The 26,051-nt window shown below is 33.4% G+C and overlaps 1 protein-coding gene, 1 long non-coding RNA gene and 1 other non-coding gene across 6 annotated transcripts in view; 1 reads left to right on the top strand and 2 right to left on the bottom strand.

Moving 5' to 3' along the window:
• Positions 1 to 26,051, top strand: part of LOC413171 (myosin-I heavy chain) — a 37,959-nt gene that overhangs the window by 9,114 nt on the left and 2,794 nt on the right. For 2 of the 3 annotated variants that reach the window (XR_409911.3, XM_006564187.3), the window contains exons 3-15: positions 8,234 to 8,296; positions 17,465 to 17,717; positions 18,625 to 18,959; positions 19,202 to 19,684; positions 20,041 to 20,944; positions 21,018 to 21,270; positions 21,403 to 21,438; positions 21,652 to 22,687; positions 22,757 to 23,346; positions 23,421 to 23,610; positions 23,694 to 25,140; positions 25,224 to 25,501; positions 25,577 to 26,026. Coding sequence is in view for 2 of the 3 variants with exons in the window: in XM_006564187.3 (XP_006564250.2) it covers positions 8,234 to 8,296; positions 17,465 to 17,717; positions 18,625 to 18,959; positions 19,202 to 19,684; positions 20,041 to 20,944; positions 21,018 to 21,270; positions 21,403 to 21,438; positions 21,652 to 22,687; positions 22,757 to 23,346; positions 23,421 to 23,610; positions 23,694 to 25,140; positions 25,224 to 25,501; positions 25,577 to 26,026 (6,318 nt within the window). In the remaining variant the exon portion in view is untranslated. The remainder of the gene's footprint in view (positions 1 to 8,233; positions 8,297 to 17,464; positions 17,718 to 18,624; positions 18,960 to 19,201; positions 19,685 to 20,040; positions 20,945 to 21,017; positions 21,271 to 21,402; positions 21,439 to 21,651; positions 22,688 to 22,756; positions 23,347 to 23,420; positions 23,611 to 23,693; positions 25,141 to 25,223; positions 25,502 to 25,576; positions 26,027 to 26,051) is intronic. The other variant, XM_396622.7, reaches the window with a different exon arrangement.
• Positions 9,276 to 12,803, bottom strand: LOC102656705. 2 transcript variants are annotated; one of them, XR_001702936.2, is made up of 4 exons: positions 11,981 to 12,803; positions 11,451 to 11,893; positions 9,905 to 10,365; positions 9,276 to 9,685 (listed from the first exon to the last, which is right to left on the bottom strand). It is a non-coding gene; the product is annotated as an uncharacterized LOC102656705 (long non-coding RNA). The 2 variants fall into 2 exon arrangements; XR_409907.3 differs by lacking the exon at positions 9,276 to 9,685 and having other exon boundaries at positions 9,785 to 10,365.
• Positions 20,450 to 20,552, bottom strand: Mir3731 (microRNA 3731). Its single transcript, NR_039519.1, has one exon. It is a non-coding gene; the product is annotated as a microRNA 3731 (primary transcript).

Below are 26,051 nucleotides of genomic sequence, written 5' to 3'. Positions count from 1 at the left end.
TCCTCCGTTTTTTCCTGTTATTTCTCGGTTAAATAATTTTTCTTAGTGTCGAATTGCATTTAATTAAAGCGAATGCGCGAAGGCTTCAAATAGCTTCAGTGTGTAGTCACAGATCGTTCCAGCCTCTGTAGGAAGTTTAATTATCGGTTGATTGCAGCAAACGAATAAAACCGTGTATTCAATGGCTAAACATCGTGAACATGCCATGTATCAATCAATCCACGTGTAATTAGTATAACTAGTTAACCGCGTTCTGCAATTTCCAACATCGATTCCAAACAATCGTGCATCGTCGAGCAATTTCAATAGAAATAAAAAAAAAAAAAAAATCGATATACATTCGACGACTCGAATTTTTTTTTTTTTTTTAATATCTTTACATCGATGTGCTTTCAGATATAACTGATAGATTGATTAAATCAATGTCTGAATTTATTGTGTACACAATTCGTCCGGTATCGATTTATCTTGCGCATTATATAAAGTAAATCTCGCAAAATGTATACATTGTTCTCATTGATATTTAAGCAAATTTCAATATCTTTTATCGAAATAATACATAATCAAAATATATTATCTTTTCTTAGAAGTTGTTGAATATTTAAATATTTATTCAGTCCTTTTAAATTATGAGAATCTCTTCATTCAGAAAGGAGAGTAAATTATTTTGTGTCTTATTCGTAAAAATACCTCGAATATGAATTATGATAAAAATATATTTTACACAGATATATATAACTCCTCGATATTTGTAACATCTCTTCACACAAACTCGCTCAAAAACTCTTTCTATGCTATCGAGAATCGTCTGGTTAATAGAACTATCTCGGTGTCTATCGTGATTCTTCCCAAAGGAAGTCGATAGATCGTCGGTTGATTAAATGGGCTGCACTGTGTGTTGTTCGTCTTTGGGAGCTCCGTTTCGATCGCGAGATAGCTCGAAAACGGCACAGATAAAGTTACGGTAAAAGCGGTGGTGAATATACGGGGAATAAATTCGGTCAAAGGTTACGTTGTTCGGAATATTCGGAACGGGCGAGTCGACAAATTTATTCCAGATTACGAAACTCAATTTTCGAAACGAAATTTAATCAGACCTTCGTTAAAAAAAGAAAAAAAAATTATAATTATAAGCTTTCACGTTAAACGTTTCAGGTTATTCTTTGTATATTCTCTATAACAAAATTTTTGGCGCAACACTTTTATTTTGGATTCAAAGAATTTAAAAATTCTCTTCATTAAATAAATAGAACAAAGCAACGTATAATTGAATAATATTAGATTTATTTAAATAATCATTATCGTAAATATATATAATATTAGATTTATTTAAATAATGCATCTTTCACAATAGTCGAATAGAATAATAAACTCCGCCAATCAAATTTACTAAATTACACTTACAAAGGGAAATAAAAAAATAAAAAAAAATATAAAAAAAATTGGAAGACTAATCATCTCGCGAGACAAGGGCAAAATTATATCATCGTTTCTCAATTATCTCGTTTGATCGAATATAATAAATTCCATTTAAACGAATCTCTTTCTCTCTCTCTCGCGCGCGCCTCCATTACCGAAAGGTTTGTACCGAGCCCGGTTGATCGAATCTCGTTAAAGTGGCAAGCGGGAACGGGAGTAATTACTTGGAAACCGGTACAGTTTTACCAGCCTGGTGGAACTCCTCTCTTCTGTCGCGGTTAATTTCGTTAGGAAAATTGAAAGTTTCGAGGCGAGCCATAGGCCGTGTTTGCCGGGCCGCCGCGGCCTATCTCGTCGCGGTGGGAAGCATCGATGGCATACAAATAAGAGGCTCCGCGAGGATATCCACCCGTGACGCGACGCGTGACACTTGGCTTCTTTATAATCCCTTTGTACTTGGTACTCCGGTTGAATTTTATGGAATAATTCCGGAATTCCGGGAAACGGAACGGAATGAATGGAAACGAGAGAAGGGATCGCGACGAAATTAATAATTAATTCTAAGGAATGTGGAATGAAGATTTGAAAATTGGGCGATCGATCAAATTTTAATAATTAATTCTAAGGAATGTGGAATGAAGATTTGAAAATTGGGCGAGCGATCGATCGATTCAAATTTTAATAATTAATTCTAAGGAATGTGGAATGAAGATTTGAAAATTGGGCGATCGATCGATTCAAATTTTAATAATTAATTCTAAGGAATGTGGAATGAAGATTTGAAAATTGGGCGATCGATCGATCGATTCAAATTTTAATAATTAATTTTAAGAAATGTGGAATGAAGATTTGAAAATTGGGCGAGCGATCGATCGATTCAAATTTTAATAATTAATTCTAAGGAATGTGGAATGAAGATTTGAAAATTGGGCGATCGATCGATCGATTCAAATTTTAATAATTAATTTTAAGGAATATGGAATGAAAATTTGAAAATTGGATGATCGATCGATCGATCGATTCAAATTGATGTTGAAATTGGGAAAATGGACGAGTCTTCTTCCCAGATAGATAACAATTTTCGATTTTAGAATTAAAAAACATGGCTGATGGTGGCTCACGAGATAACGATTGTGGAGGGGGAAGGATGAGCGATGCTCGATCGGATAACCGGTGTTGCAGCAGGGTGGCGAGGAGGATCTTCAGCTTCCGGTTTCGACGTTGTCGAAGCCGGGGCTAGGGTTAATCCGATATCCCGAAAGAGAGGCGACCTCGTGAAAAAAAGAAAAAAAAGAGGAGAGAAAGCGTTTGAGTGTCTCGTACGAGAGGTGGATAATGGGTGGCCGATGAAACACGTAGACGGTGAGGAAACGAAGAGGTGAAGAGTTTTTCTTTTCTCTTTTCTTTTTTCTCTCGTGTGAACGAAATGAAGAAGCTTCGATTCAAATATTGTCCACGCTCGGGGGAGTGAGTTTGTTTGAAATAACAATTTATACTTTCCGATTGCCATCGTGTTCCTCTGACGCCCACCTCTTTGTTCGAGATTTAAAAGAAAAATAAAAAAAGAGAGAGAGAAAAATGTCACTGGACGATATCGTGTACAGGAAATTTATGATAAAGGTCGAGTTGGAGCCAATGGAATATGTGAATATATGAATGTATATATTATTATAAAAAATATATCTGTTTCCTTTTGTTACTATTTGATATTTTGGATTTGCGTTCTCGTATTATGAGAATCGTGAATCGAATAAGTTAAAAAGGGGACTGTTATTGTGATGTAGCCGCACGTAGAATGTTTCGTGAAAGAATATTAAACTTTTGGGTCTTTACTGAATATTTTACAAATGAATTTGTATAGGTAATTTGAACAATTGAAAAATTAGAAATTAGATTAAAAATTATTTAAGATACTTTCAGAAATCACACGAATATTTTATCCAAACGAAGTTCCCTTTTTCGATCTCGAAAATCATGAAATTTCATTGATTCATATTTCACGAAATTCTTAATTGGCAGCATTTAAATTAAATCGGGATATCGGGGTTCGTTGCCTCTTTCTACTCGTCGTGGCCTAATTCGCCACGTATCGATAGCTCTGATAAACGGGTTTCTCGAGAAAAACTGCTACGTTTCAGGTCTCGTATAATCCATCCCCAGCCTTATATTCTTCAGCCTCAGCTAGAGGTTTCAAAACACCGCTAAAAGGTGGCCGAGCTTCGGTCTCGACGAAAGCAATTGAAGCGGAGCGGCTAAGAGCGCTTTGCCACCAGAGAGGTTAATGAGAGTGTACCATCCTCCGCCTCTCTATTTGTCGCAGAAGTACAAAACGAAAGGCGTAAAGAGATCGCGTAATCATTATCGACTCTCCGCGTTATATTTTCCGTATTTTTAATTGAATATCTTGCTACGCGTTTTCCTCAAAGATTTTTTTTTAACGCATAGAAAGACACGATCATAATAGCAGTAAAGAAGATTAAATATTAATTAAATGGACTCGTCAAACAGCAAGAATAATTCAATTCTCTCTTTCTATTTTCAAATACAACTCGTTGTAAATTCATTTTATTGGAAAAAAAAGTATTTTTATTTAATCTGATTAAATAGAACAAGAATACAAACACGTGGAGATACATTCCCTGATCCATCATCGTGAGATTTATCGAGGGTATTCCTATGTCATAATCTTAAGAGAGCCATTCCACGTCTCGTAAAAACAGTTGACACAGTTAATACAATATAATTCCCTTCATTTGCGCAATGTTATTTAATTAATTACTTTAACAAACCATGTTTCGAAGATATCTCGTCCAAGAAAGAGGATATTAAACTTGCGCCCACCTCTCCTCCCCATCTGATAAAGTAACGGATATTCCTTTTCGGGTCAGTCTTCTTTCAGGTCACCACCCGGCACGGGGGGTTGCGTTTTATTGAAAATTTCATGCTCTGTTTGTCCGGCGCGCGCGAGATCGTCCTTCCCGGTTTTTGGGTCAGCCACCCTGTTTGCGACCTGTGTCTGTTGACCCTCGAACACCGGATACTGACACCGTCATTAGCTTGGCGCAGTGGAAATGCGGAGATCGAGTGGTGATCGATAGATGGATTCGAGTCGAGCTTTTACCTTTTTCTTTCGAAATTAACCTTTTGATACGAGTTTTCTTTTTTTTTCAAAATTTTTGTTTTCGATTCCTTTTGATTGTTTCTCTTTTTACCTTTGAAATTTTTTTTTTTTTATCCAGTAGCTTTTGAAACTTGGACGTTTTTCTCCGAGATTTTTATCTTAAGCTTTATTTGTTTTCAATATCTCGTTTCATAGATATCTATTTTGAGATTCGAGAGTATCGAAGGTAATAGTATTGGATGCTTGGTATTATCTTTTAATTTAATGGATTTTTATCCTCGTTAAGAACGAGCGAACGAATTCAAAAGGAAGATTGTCCCTTTACAAATTCTCTCTCTTTACCGTCAACGTTCATTTCGCCGATTAAAAATTTCGACGGATGTAATTATTCCAATGAGGCGGGGACACTTTAGAGATTCGTTGCTCTCTTCGTGTAAAAAAGGAAAAACATCTGAGAGAGGAATCACGAAAGCGGATAAAAAAAAAAGAAACGTGATTACATTTCCATCTTTTGAAGCGCTTTTTCAACCGGCTGTTTTCACTTCTACTCCAACAAAAATCAAAGAAAAATTGACCGAGTGGCGATTTTCTTTCTTCTCTTAAAGGGCTCGATATTTCCTCGTATTTTTCTCGGCTTCACCTATGCGCTTCTATCGTTAAATTGTCGAAACGGGTCTGGCAATTGATTCAGCTTCGATTGCCGGAACAATAAATTCAAGTCTTCGAGTGTTCAAACTCGACTCGAGTTTTTTTTTTCTTAACAATATCTCGTAAGTTGAAGTTTTCTTTTTCTTTTTTAAAAATTCTAAAGATTACATTTCCTGTGCACAGTTAATAGTCTTTGAAAGGAATTTTATGGATTCCTCTTTCGGTACGATTCTCCACGACCGACCAGAGATTAATATCGTCAACGACAATGGGAGGAAATGCGGCTGTCCATAAGGAATTTCCTGCGGATAACAGATCTGTATTTCCTTCTTCTAAAACTGTGAGTCCCTGATACGTTCCTGGGGATCGTTTTGTATCATCTTTTTAATTTTTATCGATAGATATTTTTCGAAATAATCAAAATATATTTTGACGTAATGAAATTTAGTCGTAGCTAGCAATGAAAAAATGTCTTTGAAACTTCTTCTTCCGAGTTATATTATATATCTCGTTCAAAATCGAATTTGGCTTATCATTGAATATTCTAGATAATTTCGATTCGTAATTTTAAACTCGACGTTGCATCGAAGTATAGGATCAATATTTCCAAGATATGAAAATTTTGATAAAATTGATCTTCTTTCCAATTTAAATATTCCTTCAATCTAGAGAAGAAAAATTAGAAAAAAAAGGATTTCGAATGAAACATTTGTTTTCAAGAGATTTCTTACGAGGAGGAATAACAAATCGAGGATGGTCTTTGTCCTGTCATTTTCCATCTTTCTTTCGATCGATGAAGCCGCCTTTCTCCGTCAGGGTAACTCGAGTTCTGTAAACGACAAGATAGAAGGCCACCTTTACATCGCAATAAAAGAAGAAATATTTGCCGGCGGATAGAAAGGTCGAGGACTAAAATAGACGTATTCCACACCGTCCTGTGTGGAATAGACTGGTGGGAAAAGCGCCATCAACCTTCGCCAAAACTGTAAAAGAAAAAAATGCCAAATTCTTCTTTTCTCGCGGAATTTTTTCTCGAATCGTTTCGTCTAAATTATTATTTTCTTCGATAATATATTCTTGAAAATAGTGTAAATTATTTCTTCTTTACTATTTAAAAAAAACATTCCCTCATGAATTAATATTTTCACCTTGAAAGAAACCATACCAGATTGCACTCGTTTCTCGAATAATTTTCGTAAATTCTTATCCCTCCTTCCCATTCAATAATTTCCAATATTCTCTCAAATTTCTTAACACACAAAAAAAAATCGTATGTCGCGTGTACACACGATCGCGAAGTGTAATCTCACGACCAGTTTCAGAAGCGGACTATTTGGCGTGGGGAGGGTGCACCCTGTCGTTCCAAATGTTACACAAGGGTGGTACGGTTATATAGAGGTGTATTATCCCCTTTCTCGCTGCAGGCATTCATCCGTGAGTCATCCGTGCTCTGCCCCGGGTGTGACGTCATTTCGACGTCCTCCACCCCATCGGAAAAAATCCAGCATCGGAACCGTGTCATCGTTCGGTTTATTATGCAAGGGATAGGAGATTCGTTCGATCGCCCTCTCGAGAATTCTTTCTTTTTGCAACCGATAATTTTCGTCCCTTTTTCCCTCCCCTCTCCCTTGAATGAATGAAGATATCACCGAGAATGGAGCATTGTGATAATAATACTCGATACGGAGTTGGATGGAAAGAAGAAGGATGGAAAGAAGGGAGCTTTCGAGACCATTCGGTAATTCGAGAGATCGTTAAAATCGTTTCTCAAGTGGCGCAAGCTCTCTCGACTTCCGCTTCCTACTTCTACGTACCACCAATGCGTTTAAGCTGTCGAGACTTAAGCTTTTCTTCGGTCTTAAGAAGGGTAAATTGCGAGACAATCACTGGTGGAAAACATTGTACTATATTTTGATTGATTGTGGAGATGGGATTTTCGTTTCTAAGAATCGATTTAGATCGTTTTATATTTTCGATTAATATTTTCAAATATATATCGTGATTAGTCGGATTTGTCACCGATTGTGAATGACAGAAGGAATGAATTATGATGGGGTGAAGATATAAAAGAATCAGGAGGAGAAGGAGATATTTAATCGTTGGGGAGGAAATCGATATTTTCATTGAATTCGACCGTTTGATTTCTATATTTAGATCGATTTAATTTTCTTTTCTTTCTTTCTTTCTTTCTTTCTTTCTTTATTTTGTTTGGAAAAAGCGTTTCGATTTCTGGGGCAGGCGTAGGTTAGGATAAAAATAACACTACGACCCATGGTATATTGGAATAGAAAATATCAGGCCATGCTTCGAACATTTTTCCGTATCGGACGTGTTTTAAACTGGAATTGGAAAAAAAAAATGTCAACTATAGTTTGAAAAGTAGTTTTTTATGCATTGAATATATTTAAACAACTTTTATACCTTTTCTACTTTTCGTACGTACGGCCATAAGATCAAAGATATTCCAGTTCAAACTTTCACGTACTACCAACTTAAAGACAAGTGAAAAATTGTAACTATATATGTAACTATATATGTGTAACACGTGGTGAATGAATGTACGTAATGACACAATTTTCGAAACGATTATCATTTACATCTTTCACCTCGTTATAAATATACAAAATTTCATAAAGCAGTCGAAAAATATAAAAGAAAAGAAAAAAAGAAAATACCGACACGCGTTCACATTGCTGCATCACGCGTGACGTCACGCGCAGAATACAAGCCCCCATTGGGAATGCATGCCGCATTATCATTCAAGGAGGTTCACGAGGTTGGGGAATGAGAAATAATGCCGTCGACACGGTTCCTTTCAGCTACAGGTAAACACAACCTTCCGCCTCTCTTTTTTTCCCCCCTTCCTTTTTTTCTCTCTCTCTCTCTTTTTAAATTTCCATTTCTTCCTCCTTTCTCTTCCTTCCAGTTCATTTGCATCCCTCAGATTAATAGACGAACGACGAACGGCTTGAATTCATCACCGATTTAACGAGTCGGCGCACCGATAATTTTCCTTGACTCAGTATTACGATTATTCGATACCAGACGTATACCGGATCCATATTGGTGGCTGTGAACCCCTACAAAGAAGTGGACTTCTACACGAACGTGAGTAAATTGGAATTATTGTACGTGATTATCTTTTAATGCCGTGCATTTAAAACGAATGCTAGATTCTTTCTTTTTATTCTCTCTCACTCACTCATTTTTTTTTTCTTTTGTACATTTGGATCGAGACAATCGATTCGATTGTACGGAGATTGTGGGGCGAAAGTCTGGCTCATTGTACGATTGGGGATAATTGGCGTCATTGAGAATTATGGGGTAGTGTATACTTGAAAAACTCAGGGATGGAAATGGTTAGTGTTTTGTCTTTTTCATAGGGAAACAATTTCTTTAAATTTAATGCAATGTGTCAATCAATATCAAAGTTGGATTCGTTACTCGATTTTGAGGTTAGGTAATGTACCTTTTTAGATATTGTAAGAGTATTCTAAATTTATTTTTTGATTTTTTTTTTTTTGCATAAAATTTATCATCTACTTTTACTTCGCTGCTTTATCGTTCCAGAATTATTTATATATTTTTTGAAAAAAAAATGTAAAAAAGAAATATAGGATATCGATTAAAAAGCGATCGGTTGGATGCGGCAAAATTAAAGTGACAAGCATCGTGCCGCCGTTACTAAAATGCGCAATTACTTACGCACTTCCTGCGTCAAATGTGTGCAGGAAGTGGCGTCGAAGAATAGCAAATATTAAACACGGCGGTTGCCTCGAAGAACAGAGAAGGCTACACGTGCCCCCATCCCCTCTTCTTTCGAAGTAATAATTGGCTTCTCCTTTCAGTATACAATTAAGAAGTTGGTCATGAATTTCATGAAAGTTTCATTATTAAATTGTGACCATGAATCTTTTTGGAATTTTTAACAATAATTTTTCTTTTTATCTTTTTACTCTATTAAAATAATTCTGGCCATTATTCTAATACTATTTTGTAGCAAAAATTTTAGAAAAATATAGTTGTACTTATTAAACTCTTTGATTAAAGTATTGTATTATAAAATATTTTTGAATCAATCCAAATATAAAAAGTTAAAAATTATTTTTTTATTATTAATCTTAATACAAAGATGACATTGAATTGTTATAATCTATAAGAAAGAATAGTTGTAAAAATATAAGAAAAAATTGGTGATTTATGATTGATGTTGTAACAAAAGTTCTTATCAAACTTGTTTCGTTAACACGCAAAACGCGCAAAGACAGGACGCCTTTATCGTATTGGAAAACAGGAAACGGAAGTCGCAACGTGGTTTCGTAGTGATATCGCGAAACGACTGATCAACTCTTTGGAAAAGTTTTCTAGGTCACGGTATTCCATTATCGATCTATCGGTGTAAATCATTTATCTTTCCAGCTGTGAAAACACCATATTTTCCCCTCATTTTTTCGTTATTTCCATAAACCATTGTCAACTTCAAATAATCGACTATTTCTAAGAAATATAATTTTCATATATACATATATGTATGCACGTATATATTAAATTTATAACATTATACGTTCAAAATTATATTTAAAAAATTTCTGCGTATAATCTATTATCTACGTATTTATTCAAAAAACTTTTATTAACAAAATAAATTTTTGCGAGACAAAGAACTTTCGCGATCGACTGTACTTTAAAATATATTACAACTCGAATTCAAGATACCTTATACGTGGAGAACGTGTTAAACCACTTTCCACTTTCATAATTCAAAAATATTCCCACCGTTCCCAAGAAAATTATCTACGCGTTACTTTCGAAAATATTCCTCCTTCCGATAACCAATGACAAATTGGTTTTTATCCGACCTGAGAAAAGGCGGGGATTTCGAACTTTGCCAACCGCGTATCCCCCGATAATGGTGCACAGCTCGTCATTTTTCTCCCGTTTCTCATGCGTGCGTCGCTTTTTAATCTCTATTTCGAGGCGTGCGAGCATCGGGCTTAAAACCATTGGCGGCGTTAACGCGCATATCAGCGCCTGGCCAGTGAATTAGGGTGCGCAGCCTGCGCGCGAGGACTTATTTCGGGATCGAGTGGCAGCCACTTCGTACGTAAATACGGGTCGCCGACAGTGAAACGGTCCTCGAACGGCATTCGACCCTTCGAATATCGTGTGGCGTCGTGCTATGGAAGAGAGAGAGAAAAAATAAAATAAAACGAAAGGGTTACGCGATTAAATCAAATTAAGGCATTATAAAAAGAAAAAAAAATTACGGTACAATAAAATTTATTCCGAGTCAGCGATTTAACCCTTTCCACCTGGTCGAAGTCGTATGACCCTCTTTTATTTTTTTCTATTGTAAAGATTCTATATATATATATATATATATATATATATATATATATATTCAGTCATATAATTTTTTTTATCTTTTCTTTTAAATAAGTACTCTATACGAGAATTAATTTTTTTTTAATTTTAATGAAAAGAATTTTTTTTTATGTTTTTCTATTTCTGCGTATAATTTCTTTTCATATCATAGACATTCTATGTCATTCATCTTATTTTTTTTTTTATATTTTCTATATAATTTTGAGATTGTTAATATAAACGATATTTATTATTTACATAATTTTATTTGCTTGATTCGAGTAATCTTTTAAAAAGATTTAGTGTAGTATATAGTATTTTTTCCATGATTCATGTTTGACTGGTTTCCACGAGTTGTCTGTATAATAGATTCGATGGAAAACCGCTTTGATGTATAACCCGTGTCTCTACATTAATCGCGTTCTTTTGACTTTATGAATTCGCGTTGTACATACCAAATGAGTCACGTTTTAAAGAGGTTTTGAAAAGAGTACTTTTGAATAGATCTTTCTCGATAAAAACTTGTAATAAAACCAAATATTCTGCCAATTAATCTCCAATTCTGAATTCTTAAATTCTTCAAATTAAATTCAATTATTTAAGAATATTTAAGAATAAAGGAACAAAATTCAAAAACTTCTTTTCCTTTTAAATATTTTTATCATATTTCTATCTTTCATTTATATTAATTATACATTCAATTTCTATCTTTTATTTAAATTACTATCTAATAGAAAAACTATAAATATAAAAGCTTTCTTCTTTTTTTTAAAACAAATTCTAATTATTTTATCAATTAAATCTCTTCCATAATTTCTAAATATCCAATCTTTATCTATTTTCAGAAATAATTATTTAACAAAAAAGAATATAATTAAAAATTTCCTTCCTTCCTTACCTTACTCTCAAAATAAATTCTTCCCTTAGAATGAATAACAATGTTTCCAGAATCTAAGAGGGCGTTGTCTCTCAACAAGAAAATTCCAAGTTACTCTACTGTTCCTAAAGATATGAATAATATATATTTTCAAGTGAAATATATAACAAGTAGAAGGAAAAGAAAATAAAGATTAAAATGTGAAACGATTGTACATATACGATAGATCGGTAATTTCAAAGGTCAGCCGGGGTACCAAACGAGGACCCCTGGCTGGCAAGAAGGAAGAGGGTGGCTCGGTGTGGTGCACGCCCCGTGTTATTGATCGGGCTGGAGCGCACATCGGATTCGGAGACTCGTCGTGGTTGCCCTGGAGCCTTCGGTGCCTCGTTCTTTCCTCTCGTTGGCGACGGTGCCCGGGTACCCATTTCGATCCGCATAAACCTATTACCGATTCTTTTCTTCTAGAAATTCAACGTATTCGATTGGATATTGAACACGATTAAAAATAATTGTATACTAATTGAGGATAAAGAATTATTTTATATTACCTTGAATTTTAAGTTCAACTTGACTTATTTTATACACTTTTGATTTATATATTAATATTCATATAAGTGAAATTATTTTGATTTGATTATGTGTAAAGTGTTTGAGTTGATTTCTCTAGTGAATATCTAGTAGAATTAGTTCAAAAATTATACAGTATAATTGAAAGAAAGAAATTCTCTATTTAAATACTGTTAGTTTCACGGTAATTCTTGCAGTTTATTCTTTTTCAATCGACAAGAATTCCGTGTAAGAATTAATCCATTTCTCTCGATCGTTAGCGTAACTCGTAGAAGGAAGTTGGGAATGCAGTTAGCAGGTCTCAACGATCTTAGTATGTAAGGATAATTTTGTGGTAATTGAATATCGGTTCTCCTCGTGAACGGTGTCGTGTTTTGATTAATCGTCGACCACCACGATATCTATCTTGGATAGGATCAGGATAATTTCCGTTGCCATTTACGAACTTCAGTAATGTCTTACATCATATCTTATCATATCATTGTTATCAGATAACTTCAGTAACACAGTAATTTCTGAAATTTTAAAAAATTACATCAAGTTGTAAAAAGTAAATCACACAGTTATAATTTATATTTGAAAGAGATTTTTAAAAGGATAATTTCCATTGCTGCCATTTAAAAACCACGATAAATTTACCGTATCCATTCTTGATATTTATCATTATTAGCACGTAACTTCAATGCTAATAGAGTTCCTGAAACTTTTAAAAGGCTACGTTAATTTTCTTCAGAAATTGAATCATTCAATCGAATAAATAGTATTTCAAAAAAATTTATAAGAGAAATGACAAATAAATTGAAGAAAAAATGGTATTTAGAAATATGTAAATTGAGTCAAAAGTTAGTTCTTAGTTTATCAGTTTAACTTTTTAGTTTAACTTTTCAAAAACAAAGGAAACTGGAGCATCTCGATATATTTCTTCATTTGCAGTAGTTTGCAAATGCAAATAAAGGTATATATCTATAGAGAGAACATTTTGTTGTTGCGCATGCTGTATTACTTATGTTTCTATCTCCTTTTCGTTCTTTTTTTTTTTTTTTGTTTCACTCACATATTGCACATATGAACGATCAATCCGACTGTTTCGAAGTAATCAACCGTGCTGGTTTACGTCAAAGACGATCATCCAGCAGTAACTGGACTGCCAGTATGTGTCGTCATTAAGATCAGACCTGCTGCAGGCTGTTAGATCGTTCCATTTTGTTCCAGGTCTTTTCTATTTTACGCCGTTTTACCGGCTGTGGTTTTGTTCGTTCGAGAAAACGAAGCGTCCCCCTTTTTCTGGAGCCGTCTCATTCTTTGGTTTGAAGAATGGGCTCTGCTCACGTGATCACCAATGCCTCGTTAGGTTTCCATGCAAATAAGATGTAGATCTCTGTTCTCACGTGTATAATTTCCATCATTTCGTAAAAAAAAAAAATTTCTTTTTTTTTTAAATCAAATTTGTTATCATGATTTTGTATGTCTCTGAAAATTAAAGTTAATGCATTTTGATTATAGTCGTTATAAAAAATAAAATTGATAAATAAATTAAGTTAATGTATGACAAATTTTGAGATTATTGTATAGAAATTGGATTCTTTTTATATATTGAATTATAATCATGCTAATATTTAAAAAAATTTCAAAGAACAAAATATTATATTTTCGACCTCAATTCATATCAATAAGATATGAAAAATAAATATAATTCCACTATAATTTTTTCGATTGACAAAACATATCTTCATTCAGTTCTCCATAAAAGTTCTTTGCGAATCATCAAGAATCATCTTTAATCAGTTCTGTTGAATTTCTTTTATTATATTAGTATTATATTAATATATATTAATATCCTTATCCTAATATTTAAGATATATTTAATTGACTATCTAATTTTTGAATTCTATCCTTGGGAATCTCTCTTGAACAATTTTCTCACTAAATGAATTTTATGATTAATTAAAAATAAAAATAAATAAGTTAAAAAATAATAAGTTAAAAATAAATAAGTTGTAAAAATTATAATGTTTAAAAATTATAAAAAATTACAAGAAGTATCCTAGTATCATTTGCAATATTAAAAAAGAAAGAAAAACTATCGATAGATATTGGATAATTCTAAAATTATGATATACATGTTATTAACATGTAAAATTAACAAAAATTAACAAAAATTAAAAATGACAGATTTTTTATCGAATTAATATTTTTCAAAAAAAAATAGCCTCAAATAAATATGCAATAGAAGGATTAAGAAACAAATATAAGGAAAACAATTCTGTTTTTATATTGTTCGATTCGATGTAACCTCGTTTTTCCGCTCGTCTTTGCGCACATAGCCGGGCAACGACACCATCGAAGAAAGAGGGGTCGTAAGCACGACCTCGGTGTCCTGACACGAGTCGTGGCCTCTAGTCGGCGAACCGTGCACTGATTTTGCAGTCGCAGCTGTAGGAATAAATGGGGACACAAGTTCTTCGCTCATTCGAAGCTCACGAGTACTCGCTTCGAGTCAAAACATTCGCGATGCGCATAGCTCGCTCGTTTTCCGCGCTTTTCTTCCGTTCTTTTCTTTTCCGACCATTGTGTGAAAGCAAAGAGCCAGTCATTTTGTTCCGTTCTACAAAGAGGAAGAAGTTTTTGAGAATCTGAAAGATATTTTTGATGGTGTGAAAGAAATAGAAATAGATATAAGTAGATATGCATTACGCTTTAAAATATGCGGACACGTATGATAATGAAAGAACTGTAAATCTGAGATAATAGCATACAAATGAAAGAATTTAAAGACAAGTTAATATCTTTATGCAATACTTACAATCTTTTTCTACAATAATTTTTTAATAATTTAATAAATTTTTACAAATTTTATTTTTAATTTTATTATATTATAATGTTCTCTCATATTATATTATATCGTAATATTCATAAAGACGAAAATTATTTTATTTTATTTTATAATTATAATTAAACAAAAAATTTTTAAATGACCTAAAAAAGTTATTTTATTAGTATATGAGTATGAGTATTTAAATATGTTATATGTTTGAAGAAATATTAGATTTAAAAAATGATAGTCATATTTCAAAAAATTTCATTTTCGGCAATAAATATATTCTCCAACCGAACAATCTCGCAATAAAAGTTAGATAGCCTGGTAAGAGCTATTCAAACATCATTTTAATAATAGCAGCTTGCTAAAAATTGACATTTCTAAAAAACAAACAATCACGGATAAAAAAGTATGGAGATGTCGAAAATCCATATATTCACACATACCAATGTATGGATATACATATGGGCACATTTATATATATGTACTTTTCAAAGAAAACAGATAAGATATGCCTATAGAACTTCCGTATGACAGCCACCTGGAATTCGTTGTATTCCGCTATTTTTAAGAGAGGTCATTTATTTTCTCAAGAACTTATGGTCATAATTTAAGTTTATCTTCCATGCAAACATACCTAAAGATAATTCCTTTCGAATATATCCGATAAAGTGTCTTCTTAGTATTATCTTTATCCTTTGATTACATTCAGAAAAGAAAGGAAAATAACTTTCATTATTAGTTATTTGAAAAATACGACAGATGGCGTATTTTTAAGTAAATTTTATATATATATATAGAAAAATCTATAAATAGAGATTAATATAGAAACTGGAAATAACATCGATTTTTTTTTAATATTATTTATTCTTTTTACAAAAATTGAACTTGAAATATTCAAGAATATCAAAAAAAAGAAATTTTTTAAATATTCACCAGAACATCGCGATTTTCATCTCAACCAATTTTTGCCAACATCAACATTTACCAAGCAATTCACGAAATTCCAGTTACGTAAATTTCACCCTGCATACAGTTATGTTTGCATAATTTTTTTTTTCTTTTTTCTCCAACATCGTCTACGTACATTTCCTCGAATGAAATGTGTATCTTTGAATATTGTAACCGAAATCTTGACGCGTTCTCCCTCTCCCGGCGAAAAAATAAAGTAAATTGCGAGAATTTCATGTAACATTCCAATCTAGATAGAATTATTGAATCGTTGTACACTCGATCTTTCGTTAAGATGTATAGACATATAGTGAATGTATATATGTAACAGAAGGTAGAATGCTGAGAGTTCTCTGCGGTTTTATGGAAATGGATCAAGCGTTTCGATGAATTTTCACGAGCCATGAGGGTTAGTGAATTAACGTTCTCTGCGTTCGCAGTTGCGCAGAGGATATGTCTGACATGAAACTGGGTTGCACTACTTCGTTCGGCACTGGCTGCAAGTACAAGACCAGTTAAAGTGTCATATATATATATAATGCATGGACGAACTAATCCATGCAAAAACTGTTTAATAAGGGAAATTTCTCCTGTTTAAAAATTATAGAATTCCAGTATTTTGATAAACCAATATTTGCTATTTCTTTTCTTTTCTAATTCTTGCGATAAATATGTAATTGATTTAAGAAAGTTAGGTATAAACTTTTTTTATCATTTTCTTTGTTTCGTTTTGTTTTATTATTCTTTATTTTTATTATATTTATATCTTATAGAAGGTGTTTTTTTATTTATATTATAATTTATATATTAAATTAGATTAAAGAAGAAAAATTGCATTGTATATCATTTTTGAAATAGTAACAAATATGAATATAAATAATAAATTCGTAATGTTAAATAAAACAATTTTCGCAAACAATGGAGACCGTCTGATACGAATAATATAAACGCAAAGCGTTAATCTGTTTGAAATCGAACTATTGATGTACATATCTTTTAGAACTGTAATACGATCTCTCAAGGGAACCAGTAAATGAAAGGGACTTAATGGAACTTGGACATAGAATGTCCTATCAAATGACATCTACAATTAATCAGGTTACCAGAGTTGTTGAGCCTATCGCCTTTAATTTAAATTGAATTATCGCAATCTATTTGTCACGATGATAAAACAATAATTAAAACTAATGAATTATATCATAGTTTCTTACCATGACGGAAAGAAAAAAAACAAAAAATGTATTAAAATATTTATTATAACTAAAATAATTGAAATGGAATAAATTTCTTTATTCAATTTTGTTTTTGATATTAAAAAAAAAGTAAGTAAAATTATTTATTAATTATAAATTAAATAATAATAATCAAATTTCAATTTACAATTTTCATTCATTGATTATTCATTGATTACTATATTATATACTATATTTATTTTCTAATATATGTATATTTTAGGCATAGATAGATAATTCACTTATTGATAAGTGAATTAAACTTCCTCCGGATCGGAAATAAAGTTATTCCTATAGATCTTACATTCTCAATTTCGTCGTTTAATATCTCAAAATTATCTCAACTATCAAAATAATATAGAATTAAAAATAATTTGAACTCCATAAAAATAATAAATCTTTTTTATGAATAATTTTATGAAAAGAGATTTTCTAAAAAAAAATCAAATTTTTCGATTTTTTAGGAATACGTGAATCGATACCATGGCCAAAAAATGGGTTCGTTGGAGCCACATGTATTTGCATTGGCGGAAGCGGCGTATAGATCACTTCAGGATACAGAGAGCAATCAATCCTGTGTGATATCTGGTGAAAGTGGCGCAGGCAAAACGGAAACCACAAAATTCATCTTACAGTATCTTTGCTCTGTGACCAGTAATGTCGATACGTGGGTGGAACAACAAATTTTGGAAGCGAACACTATCCTCGAAGCTTTCGGTAATTACAATAATCTTGTTAACGACCAATTTTTGTCCGTTAATTATATTTTCGTTCAATTTACTTTCTGCTCTTAATTTTCCAGAAAATTGTAGCCTATCACGCTAACGAAAAGTTTGTCTTTCATAAAATCGACTGGAAACTTATTATATAACTTTTTAAAATCGTGATTGGATTATTTTTAATATTAAATTAAATATAATTTATTATCATTCTATTTTACATTATTACATTTGCAAGTGGAATTATTATTAAAAAAAAATTTGTTAATTTCTATTCTTCATAGAATCATTATTAATTGGAAAACTTTGAAAATGATCATAAATAGAAGAAATTAGAAATTGTTAACTCAAGTTTCATTAAAAATAGAATTATTTATTACGAAACTGTTTTACAAATACCTTTTATAAAAATCCAAGAGGAATCTTTTTTTCAAGATTTTTTTTTCTCATTCTGAAGGCAACGCTCGAAAAAGAAATATAAACGGAATGTAAAAGACTTTTGATGAAATGGATCGATGAACGTTATTCTTAATACCATTTAAAAAATAAAGGGGATTCATTATTCGAAGTCAAGAGGCCGAGAATGAGTCAGGTGTTAAATGTAAAAGCGCGAGGGGTAAAAACTGGGTCACGAGAAGCAAAAGATTTAAGGGGAGTGTCATGAAAATTGTACCGTTTGCTTTTGTATCTCGACAAAGCGCATCCATTTCAAAATGTTAACTTCGTTATAAAAATATTTTTCAACATCGTTTAATTCTGTCAATATTAAAATAGATTTATTTTTCCATTATTTTTTTCGATCATAGACTTTTTAAAAGGTTACAGATTTTTATGGAAATTGACATTTTTTTTCTTTCATAATAATCGTTATTTAAAAATATTTTTATATTTATTATTTAAAACAGGAAACGCGAAGACAGTGAGGAATGATAATAGCTCTCGGTTTGGCAAGTTCATGCAAGTATGCTTCGACAGCAAGTGGATGATCAAGGGATGCATTATCCAAGATTATTTGCTCGAGCAGAGTCGCATAACATTTCAAAGCGCCGGCGAGAGAAATTACCACGTGTTCTATCAGCTGGTCGAGGCTGGGACTAGGGATAAGGAATTCGCCGAACAATATAAACTGATGCCAGCCAGTCACTACAAATATTTGAATCAGTCTGGCTGCGTGAAAATCGATGGAATCTCCGATTGCAAGAAGCTGGATGCTCTTAGGCTTGCATTTAATGTACTACAGGTAGTTAATACATAATCAATGATGTCGTAAAATGGTTCATTCATATTATATTTAAACAATGTAGTAATGTAAATATTTAAAAAATTATTTAGAAAATTAAAATATAAGAAAATTATCAAAGAATATTTTAAAACATAAAAATATAATGCCTTTTTTTGATATCTTTTTCTTGTTGATTTCTTCTTTTTTTTCTTATTCAATACATTGTTAAAATAAATAGATAATGAATTATATTTTTATAGGTCGCGCCAGAAATGTGCGAGGGTATTTTCAGAGTCCTGTCTGCCATTCTCTGGCTCGGAAATTTAAACTTTGAAGATGTGGATGGTGAGAGATGCGAGCTAACTAAAGAAGACCTTGACATCGTTGGTACAGTTGCACCTTTGCTCGGACTTCAGGTTGAAGATCTCACCAAGGTGGTTTTGATACGACAGATAAACGTCCGAGGAAATATCACCGAGATACCATTGAAAGTTCAAGAAGCCCGTGAAAATAGACACGCTATGGCGAAAGCATTATACTCGAGAACGTTTGCCTGGTTAATCAATCATATAAATAATTGTACAAACCCTGGCCAGGATAGCTCAAGGTTTCTTGGTGTTTTGGATATATTTGGCTTTGAGAACTTTGCCGTGAACAGTTTCGAGCAACTCTGTATTAATTATACGAACGAGAAGCTGCACAAGTTTTTCAATCACTACGTGTTCGCGCTGGAACAGGAACTAGTAAGTCGTTTTCTACACGTTCTTATTTTCCTATATATTTAATCGGTTATATGATACGATTAAAGATGATAGGGTGAAATGATGGACTTATTATGTAATCGATAGGATGAAATTCAATTGACCTCAATTGGCAGGAAATAGTGAGGGTAATTGAATTGAATACTTCGATACTTTTTTTTATGTAATAATAATATATTCAAGATTTATATAAATTATCTACAGTATTTCGTTTACTCGAATCGATGTAATAAATTTTTCACTTTATCTTATTAAAATCGACTCGTTCTTAAGTTGATTAGGTGATACTTGTCCTTCTATATTGGTTATCATAACACGTGAAACGTTTTGAATTTCAGTACCGACAGGAAGAGATCCAATACTCCCATATCACCTTCACGGACAACACCATGTGCCTGGAATTAATCGAGAAACCTCCACGATGTGTTCTTAAATTACTAACCGAACAGTGCCATATGCCGAAAGGTTCAGACCTAGCTTATTTGACCAATTTGCATGCAGAATTCGAGAACCATCCGTGCTATGTGAAAGGAGATGATCGACGAAAATGGGAAAAAGAATTTGGTGTAAAACATTACGCAGGTTGCGTAACGTATACGGTCGAGGGATTTGTGGATAAAAATCGAGATGTACAACAAGACGTGTTCTTCGATTTCATGTCTAGAAGTACAAATGAATTTGTGCAAGAAATTACAGTTTATCAAGATCTCTTGGGATGTACAGTAGCCCGTGCAAGCGGTGGAAATGCGACTACTATGTCTCGTGGAACTTCGAAAGGCAAACCAACGCTTTGCGATTCCTTCAGGCATCAGTTGCAAGCTTTGGTCGATGTTCTTCAAGCTACTATACCCTGGTATGCCAGATGTATCAAACCTAATATGCAAAAGATTGCAAATCATTATGATGAGAAATTGGTTCTGGACCAGTTGAAATATTTAGGCATGTTGGATATTATTAGAATCAGGAAAGAAGGTTTTCCTATACATATGCCCTTCCATGACTTTATAGCAAGATATCGTTGTCTGGAAAAAGGACGTATGTCGCGTACTTACAATGAAAAAGAATCTGTTAGATCCTTGATTAGTAGTCAAGGTATACCAGAGACCGAATGGCAAATAGGCAAGACCAAAGTATTTTTAAGAAGTTACGTACACGAACCTTTGGAAGACTGTAGAAATCAAATGGTTACTAGTAATGCAATAATGATTCAGAAAATATGGAGGGGTTATACAGTTCGACGTGGTAAATTATTTTTAATTAATAATTTATTCTTTATCTTATCTATCTTTACTGATAAAACTTTGTATTTTTATAGAATATAAACGCATAAGAGATGCTGCATTGAAAGTGCAACATGCATACCGAGGCTGGAAATTGAGAATAATGTTTATTAGAAAACGAAGAGCAGCTATTGTGATACAAAGTCATTTGCGTGGTGTATTTGCAAGAGAAGTTGCAGCCGCTTTGAGAGAAATGAGGCGGGTAGATGAAGAAATGAGAAAAAGAGAGAGATTGGAAGAGGAGAGAAGATTAATGGAAGATAAGAAAGCTTTGGAAGAAAGTCAAAGGTATAAAAATAATTATTTTGAAATTATATGATACGACACATTTATTTCACAGTGTAGAAAATGCCGTGATGATAGTATAGGATAGTCGTTCGTTCGTGTGTTAATAGTATATTCCGTTTATGTCCTTTATAGCGCGCAGTACAATGGTATTGTTGGAATGGAACCCGGGTAAGTTCATCGGTAATTCGAAAATGGCGAATTAAAATTTCTGCAGCATGATGTATTTATTAAAAGTAATTGCTTTTAACATAGATGCAGCGTTTAGTGCGTTATTATCAAATACACACATCAGCACTTGACTAATTTGTGCGCTTAGAAACTAAATTATTTTATTATTATAAATAAAATTTCAATATATTCATAAAACATTCTATTTTACAGAAAAGCACAAGAAGAAATTGCTGCATTGTCGCAAATGGCGGAGCAAATGAATTCTAAAATGGCTGCATCAGATTTACAATCTGTAGACTTAGACAATCTATTTTCATTCTTGTCTGATGTACAATCATCAAAAGGTAATCAGATCATCGAAGAAATTGGCGAACAAATGGACGAATTGGTAGAAGATCTTGATGTAGAATTAGAAACTGTAATTCAACAAGAATTGGAAATGAATTCGAAAGCAGAATCTAAAGCAAATACTCCAAATGGACAAGAAGTTACCTCACCATTGCAACAACAATCTCAAAGAATACCTTGTTCAAATACTGGCAAACTTGGTCAGCCGAGTCTTCCAGAACCTACTGAACCTCCTCCACCTCCACCACCTCCTACTACATTAACAATAAATGGTGATTCTTCTACTGATAATGGAGAGCCAATTTATGAGTCTGTGTTACCACGCGAAGAAAATAGTCCTAGTAGTCCAATTTTAATTAATGGAAATTCTGGACCATTGGTCAATGGTGAATCGTGTGGTTCACCTCCGCCAGTACCAAATAACAAAATCATGAAAGAATCAATTGCTGGTAGTCCTCCATCTAGACCAGGATCTAGAAATTCAAACAGTCATCATTTACATCATAATCATCACGAACCAATACCTCAACAACAACAGAATGGCCATGATCAACAACAACAACAATCACAACAATCTCAACAACCACCTGTAGAAAGAGAACAGAGACGCAAATGTAGAGTAGAACGTAAACTTCAAGAATTGGAAGACAAAAAAGAATCTGATAACGAAGTTACTTATCATGATATTGTAGAGTTTGCACAAAATTATTTCAATAGTCATGAACGATCTCCAGAAGGTACGATAATGGCTACACTTACTAGAAAGTCACGTGGCAAGAGTGTAGAATATATTCCCAAGTATGAAATGGTTACTTATTATAAAGGTTCTACTATACCAAATTCTCATATTCATATGTATGATCCTGATAACGTTAATGTAGCTTGTTCAGTCTTTAGAGTAAGTAATTATTTATATATATTGTTTCATTGATAAATTTTGAGATTAATATTCTTTTTTAAATCTTAGGACCTTTGTAAGTATATAAGAGGAGAAATGAAACTAGATCAAGAAATTGCAACCATTCAAAGCATAATTGGTTACGGTATTGAACGTGAAGAATTAAGAGATGAAATTTTCGTTCAATGTATGAGACAAGCAACTAATAATCCCAACCCAGAATGGGCTGAACGAGTATGGTTATTGCTCTGTTTAGCTATCGTTGCTTTCCAACCTAGTAAACTATTGTACAAATACTTTGTATCTTTCTTACGAAAGAATTTGGCTCTTGAAGGCAAACTTCGACAGTATGTTCAATGGTGTGTGGATAATTGTAAAAACATGAAAGTTTCCTGTAGACAACATCCACCATCGACTGTAGAGATTGCCGCTATGAGACGATTAGGCACTATAGTTTGCCGATTTTTCTTTTTGGATGGAAGAACCAAAGCAATTGATGTACATCCGACAGATACTGCTGCCGATGCTGTTGCCAAATTAGGTGAAAAGTTAGGTCTTAGATCTCTAGAAGGTTGGGCAATTTATCAAAGTAGACCAGATGGAGAGGAACATGTACGAGCACATGATTATTTGTACGATGTTATAGCCGCTTGGGAAATGTAAGTTTCATTATTATTATTATTAATAAATTTTTAACAAGTTTCTATATTGATAATTAATTTTATTTTCTCAGGAAACAATGCAAACTAAACACAGCACAATCAACCTTTTCAACGCTTCGTCGTGGAAATAATGCTACTTTAGGAAGTGGTGATAATCGATTCGTTTTCAAACGAAGACTTTTCCGAAATACCCGAGAAATATCTCAAGATCCTGTCGAGGTTAATATGTTGTATGCTCAAGCTGTATATAACGTTGTGAAGGTAATCTTTTAGAGAAAAAGATTGAAGTATTCTCGTTTTTTAAACAAAATTAATTCTCTTTTTTTTTATTTTTAATTTTCCAGTGTGACGACTTTCCAGTATCTGAAAAGGTTGCGCTCCAATTAGCAGGCTTACAAGCGCAAGTCGCTTTGGGCGATCCAAAAGATAACGATCGATTAGATTATTATAGCGAAGTTGATAGTTTTTTGCCTTATCGAATCAGTCGAGCCCGTGGCGATGATGTTTGGGTGCCAATAATAGCGCAGGCACACAGACAGTATGGCGCCGGTCGCAAAGAATTGGCTGCCAAGGTGTTATATTTATCTTGTGTAATGCAATACCCTCTCTACGGCACGACTATGTTCAACGTTACTTATCGAGGTTATTGGTCTTATGGCAATCAATTAATCTTAGGTATCAATTGTGACGGATTGATGTTGATTAAACCAGATGACAAATTCGTCTTATCGGAATATCGTTATCAGGACGTAGAAAGCATCATGTTAGATCCGAGCGATTCTTTCATAACATTGTCTCTTCTTCGACACAATCCCGATAGTTCTCATAAGTGTTTTGTTTTTGAAACACCGCAGAAAAATGAGATAGGTAGTTTGATCGTTAGTTACTGTCCTGCACTGGCAGGTTGGATCACGGAAAATGAGGTTCCTACTAAGAAACTCAAATGTATCACTAACGAAGATCGTATTAGACTTTATCATAATTTAGTTAATTGTCGGCGAACATTAGTAGACGCGGAGATACTAAGAAAACCTCAAGATTCTGGTGGAGGATTTCTGAGAAATACTTTGCGAAGATTATCTAAACACCGAATAGAAAAACTTAGACAAGAACATGGTAGCGCAACTGATCATGGTGAAACTTATAAAGGATTTCCTTATGCTTACTGGGCATTTAGTAGACAAGCTATACCTCAAAGTCTTTCGAAACTGCCAGATCCTGATGAGCAAATGGGTCTCAGTGTATTCCAATTAATTTTGACTTATGCCGGGCTAGGGCAAAACGGAGACACTGTTCGTAGAGTAGAAGATGAACACGTGAATTTAATACAAACCGTAATGGAACGTTGTATAAGAAAAGAAAATTTGTTAGGTGAATTGTATCTTCAATTGATCAAACAAACTACGGATCATCCTGATCCTAATAGCCGCGTCAATCTCAGGCATTGGGCGTTACTTTCTTTGGCCTGCTCAGTTATCTTACCCCCACAAAAAGTCGTTCGAAAATATCTGATAGCACATTTGAAACGATGTGCTAGTGATTACGTTACCGAAGAGGGGAAGTACGCCCGATTTGCTGAAAAGTGCCTTTACAGAACGCAAGGCACAAGAAGAAGACAATGGCCGCCAAGTAGGGAAGAGATAATGTGCACGATTAATCGCAGACCTATTTACGCAAGATTCCATTTTATGGACGGGCAGTATCATGCTGTTGAATTTCATCCATCAGCCACTGCTAGAGATGTGATGGAGATTATCAAAACTAAAATTGGTTTAGAAGAAACTGCCATGGGTAATTGAAGTTAAATTAATATTATATTACACATTAATTCTTAATTGTAAATATTTATGATTAAATTGGGATTATATTTATAGGATATGCCATTTATGAGGTCTTAGGTCCAACTGAACGAGCCCTTATACCGGAAGAAAAAATTGCTGATGTAATGTCAAAATGGGAACGTTACAGAACGGCGAATGCACAACAAAATCAAACTCAGAGAAAACATGCACATCATTTCTTCTTATTTAAAAAACATTTGTTCCTTGATCAGTATATGAACCTTGATGATCCGGTGGAGAAAGAATTGCTTTATCATCAAGTACTGCATGATTTACGTGCAGACAGATTTCCTATCACTGAAAAAGAAGCTGTAAATTCTCTTTTTTGCATATTTGTTGACAATGTCGAATATGATAGATGATTAAATCTATAATCTCTTTTTCAGATGATGTTAACAGCGTTACAAGCGCAATTAGAACTTGGTGATTGTGAAAATGCTGTGTCTGATTACGATTATCGTACTATATCAAGTCACTGCCTGCCTCCAAGACTGGTTCCAACATTGTGTATAGAAGGTGTACTTCAACATCATCAATCGTTACGAGGAATGACACCACCTGAAGCGAAGAAAGCTTTCTTAAATTTAATTCAGTCATGGCCACTTCACAGAGCTACGATATTCGATGTCATGCAATCATTTACTTCAAACTGGCCACGTGTTTTATGGTTGGCCGTTGATCAACAAGGTCTTCATCTTCTGGAACATCGTTCCAGGAATACTCTTTGTACCTACGAATATAGCAGTATTCTAAGTTATAGTCCAGCTGTTAGTTGTTTGATGATTATCACTGGTACTGATAAGAAGCAAAGCAAAGTTATTCTTACGACATCTCAGGTGATTCTTTTTTCTTTTTTTTTTT

The sequence above is a fragment of the Apis mellifera genome, linkage group LG5 (assembly GCF_003254395.2).
Source record: "Apis mellifera strain DH4 linkage group LG5, Amel_HAv3.1, whole genome shotgun sequence".
In the NCBI taxonomy this organism is placed as follows: domain Eukaryota; kingdom Metazoa; phylum Arthropoda; class Insecta; order Hymenoptera; family Apidae; genus Apis; species Apis mellifera.
Note: the sequence above shows the minus strand (reverse complement) of the source record. Positions and strands in the feature narration are given on the sequence as shown.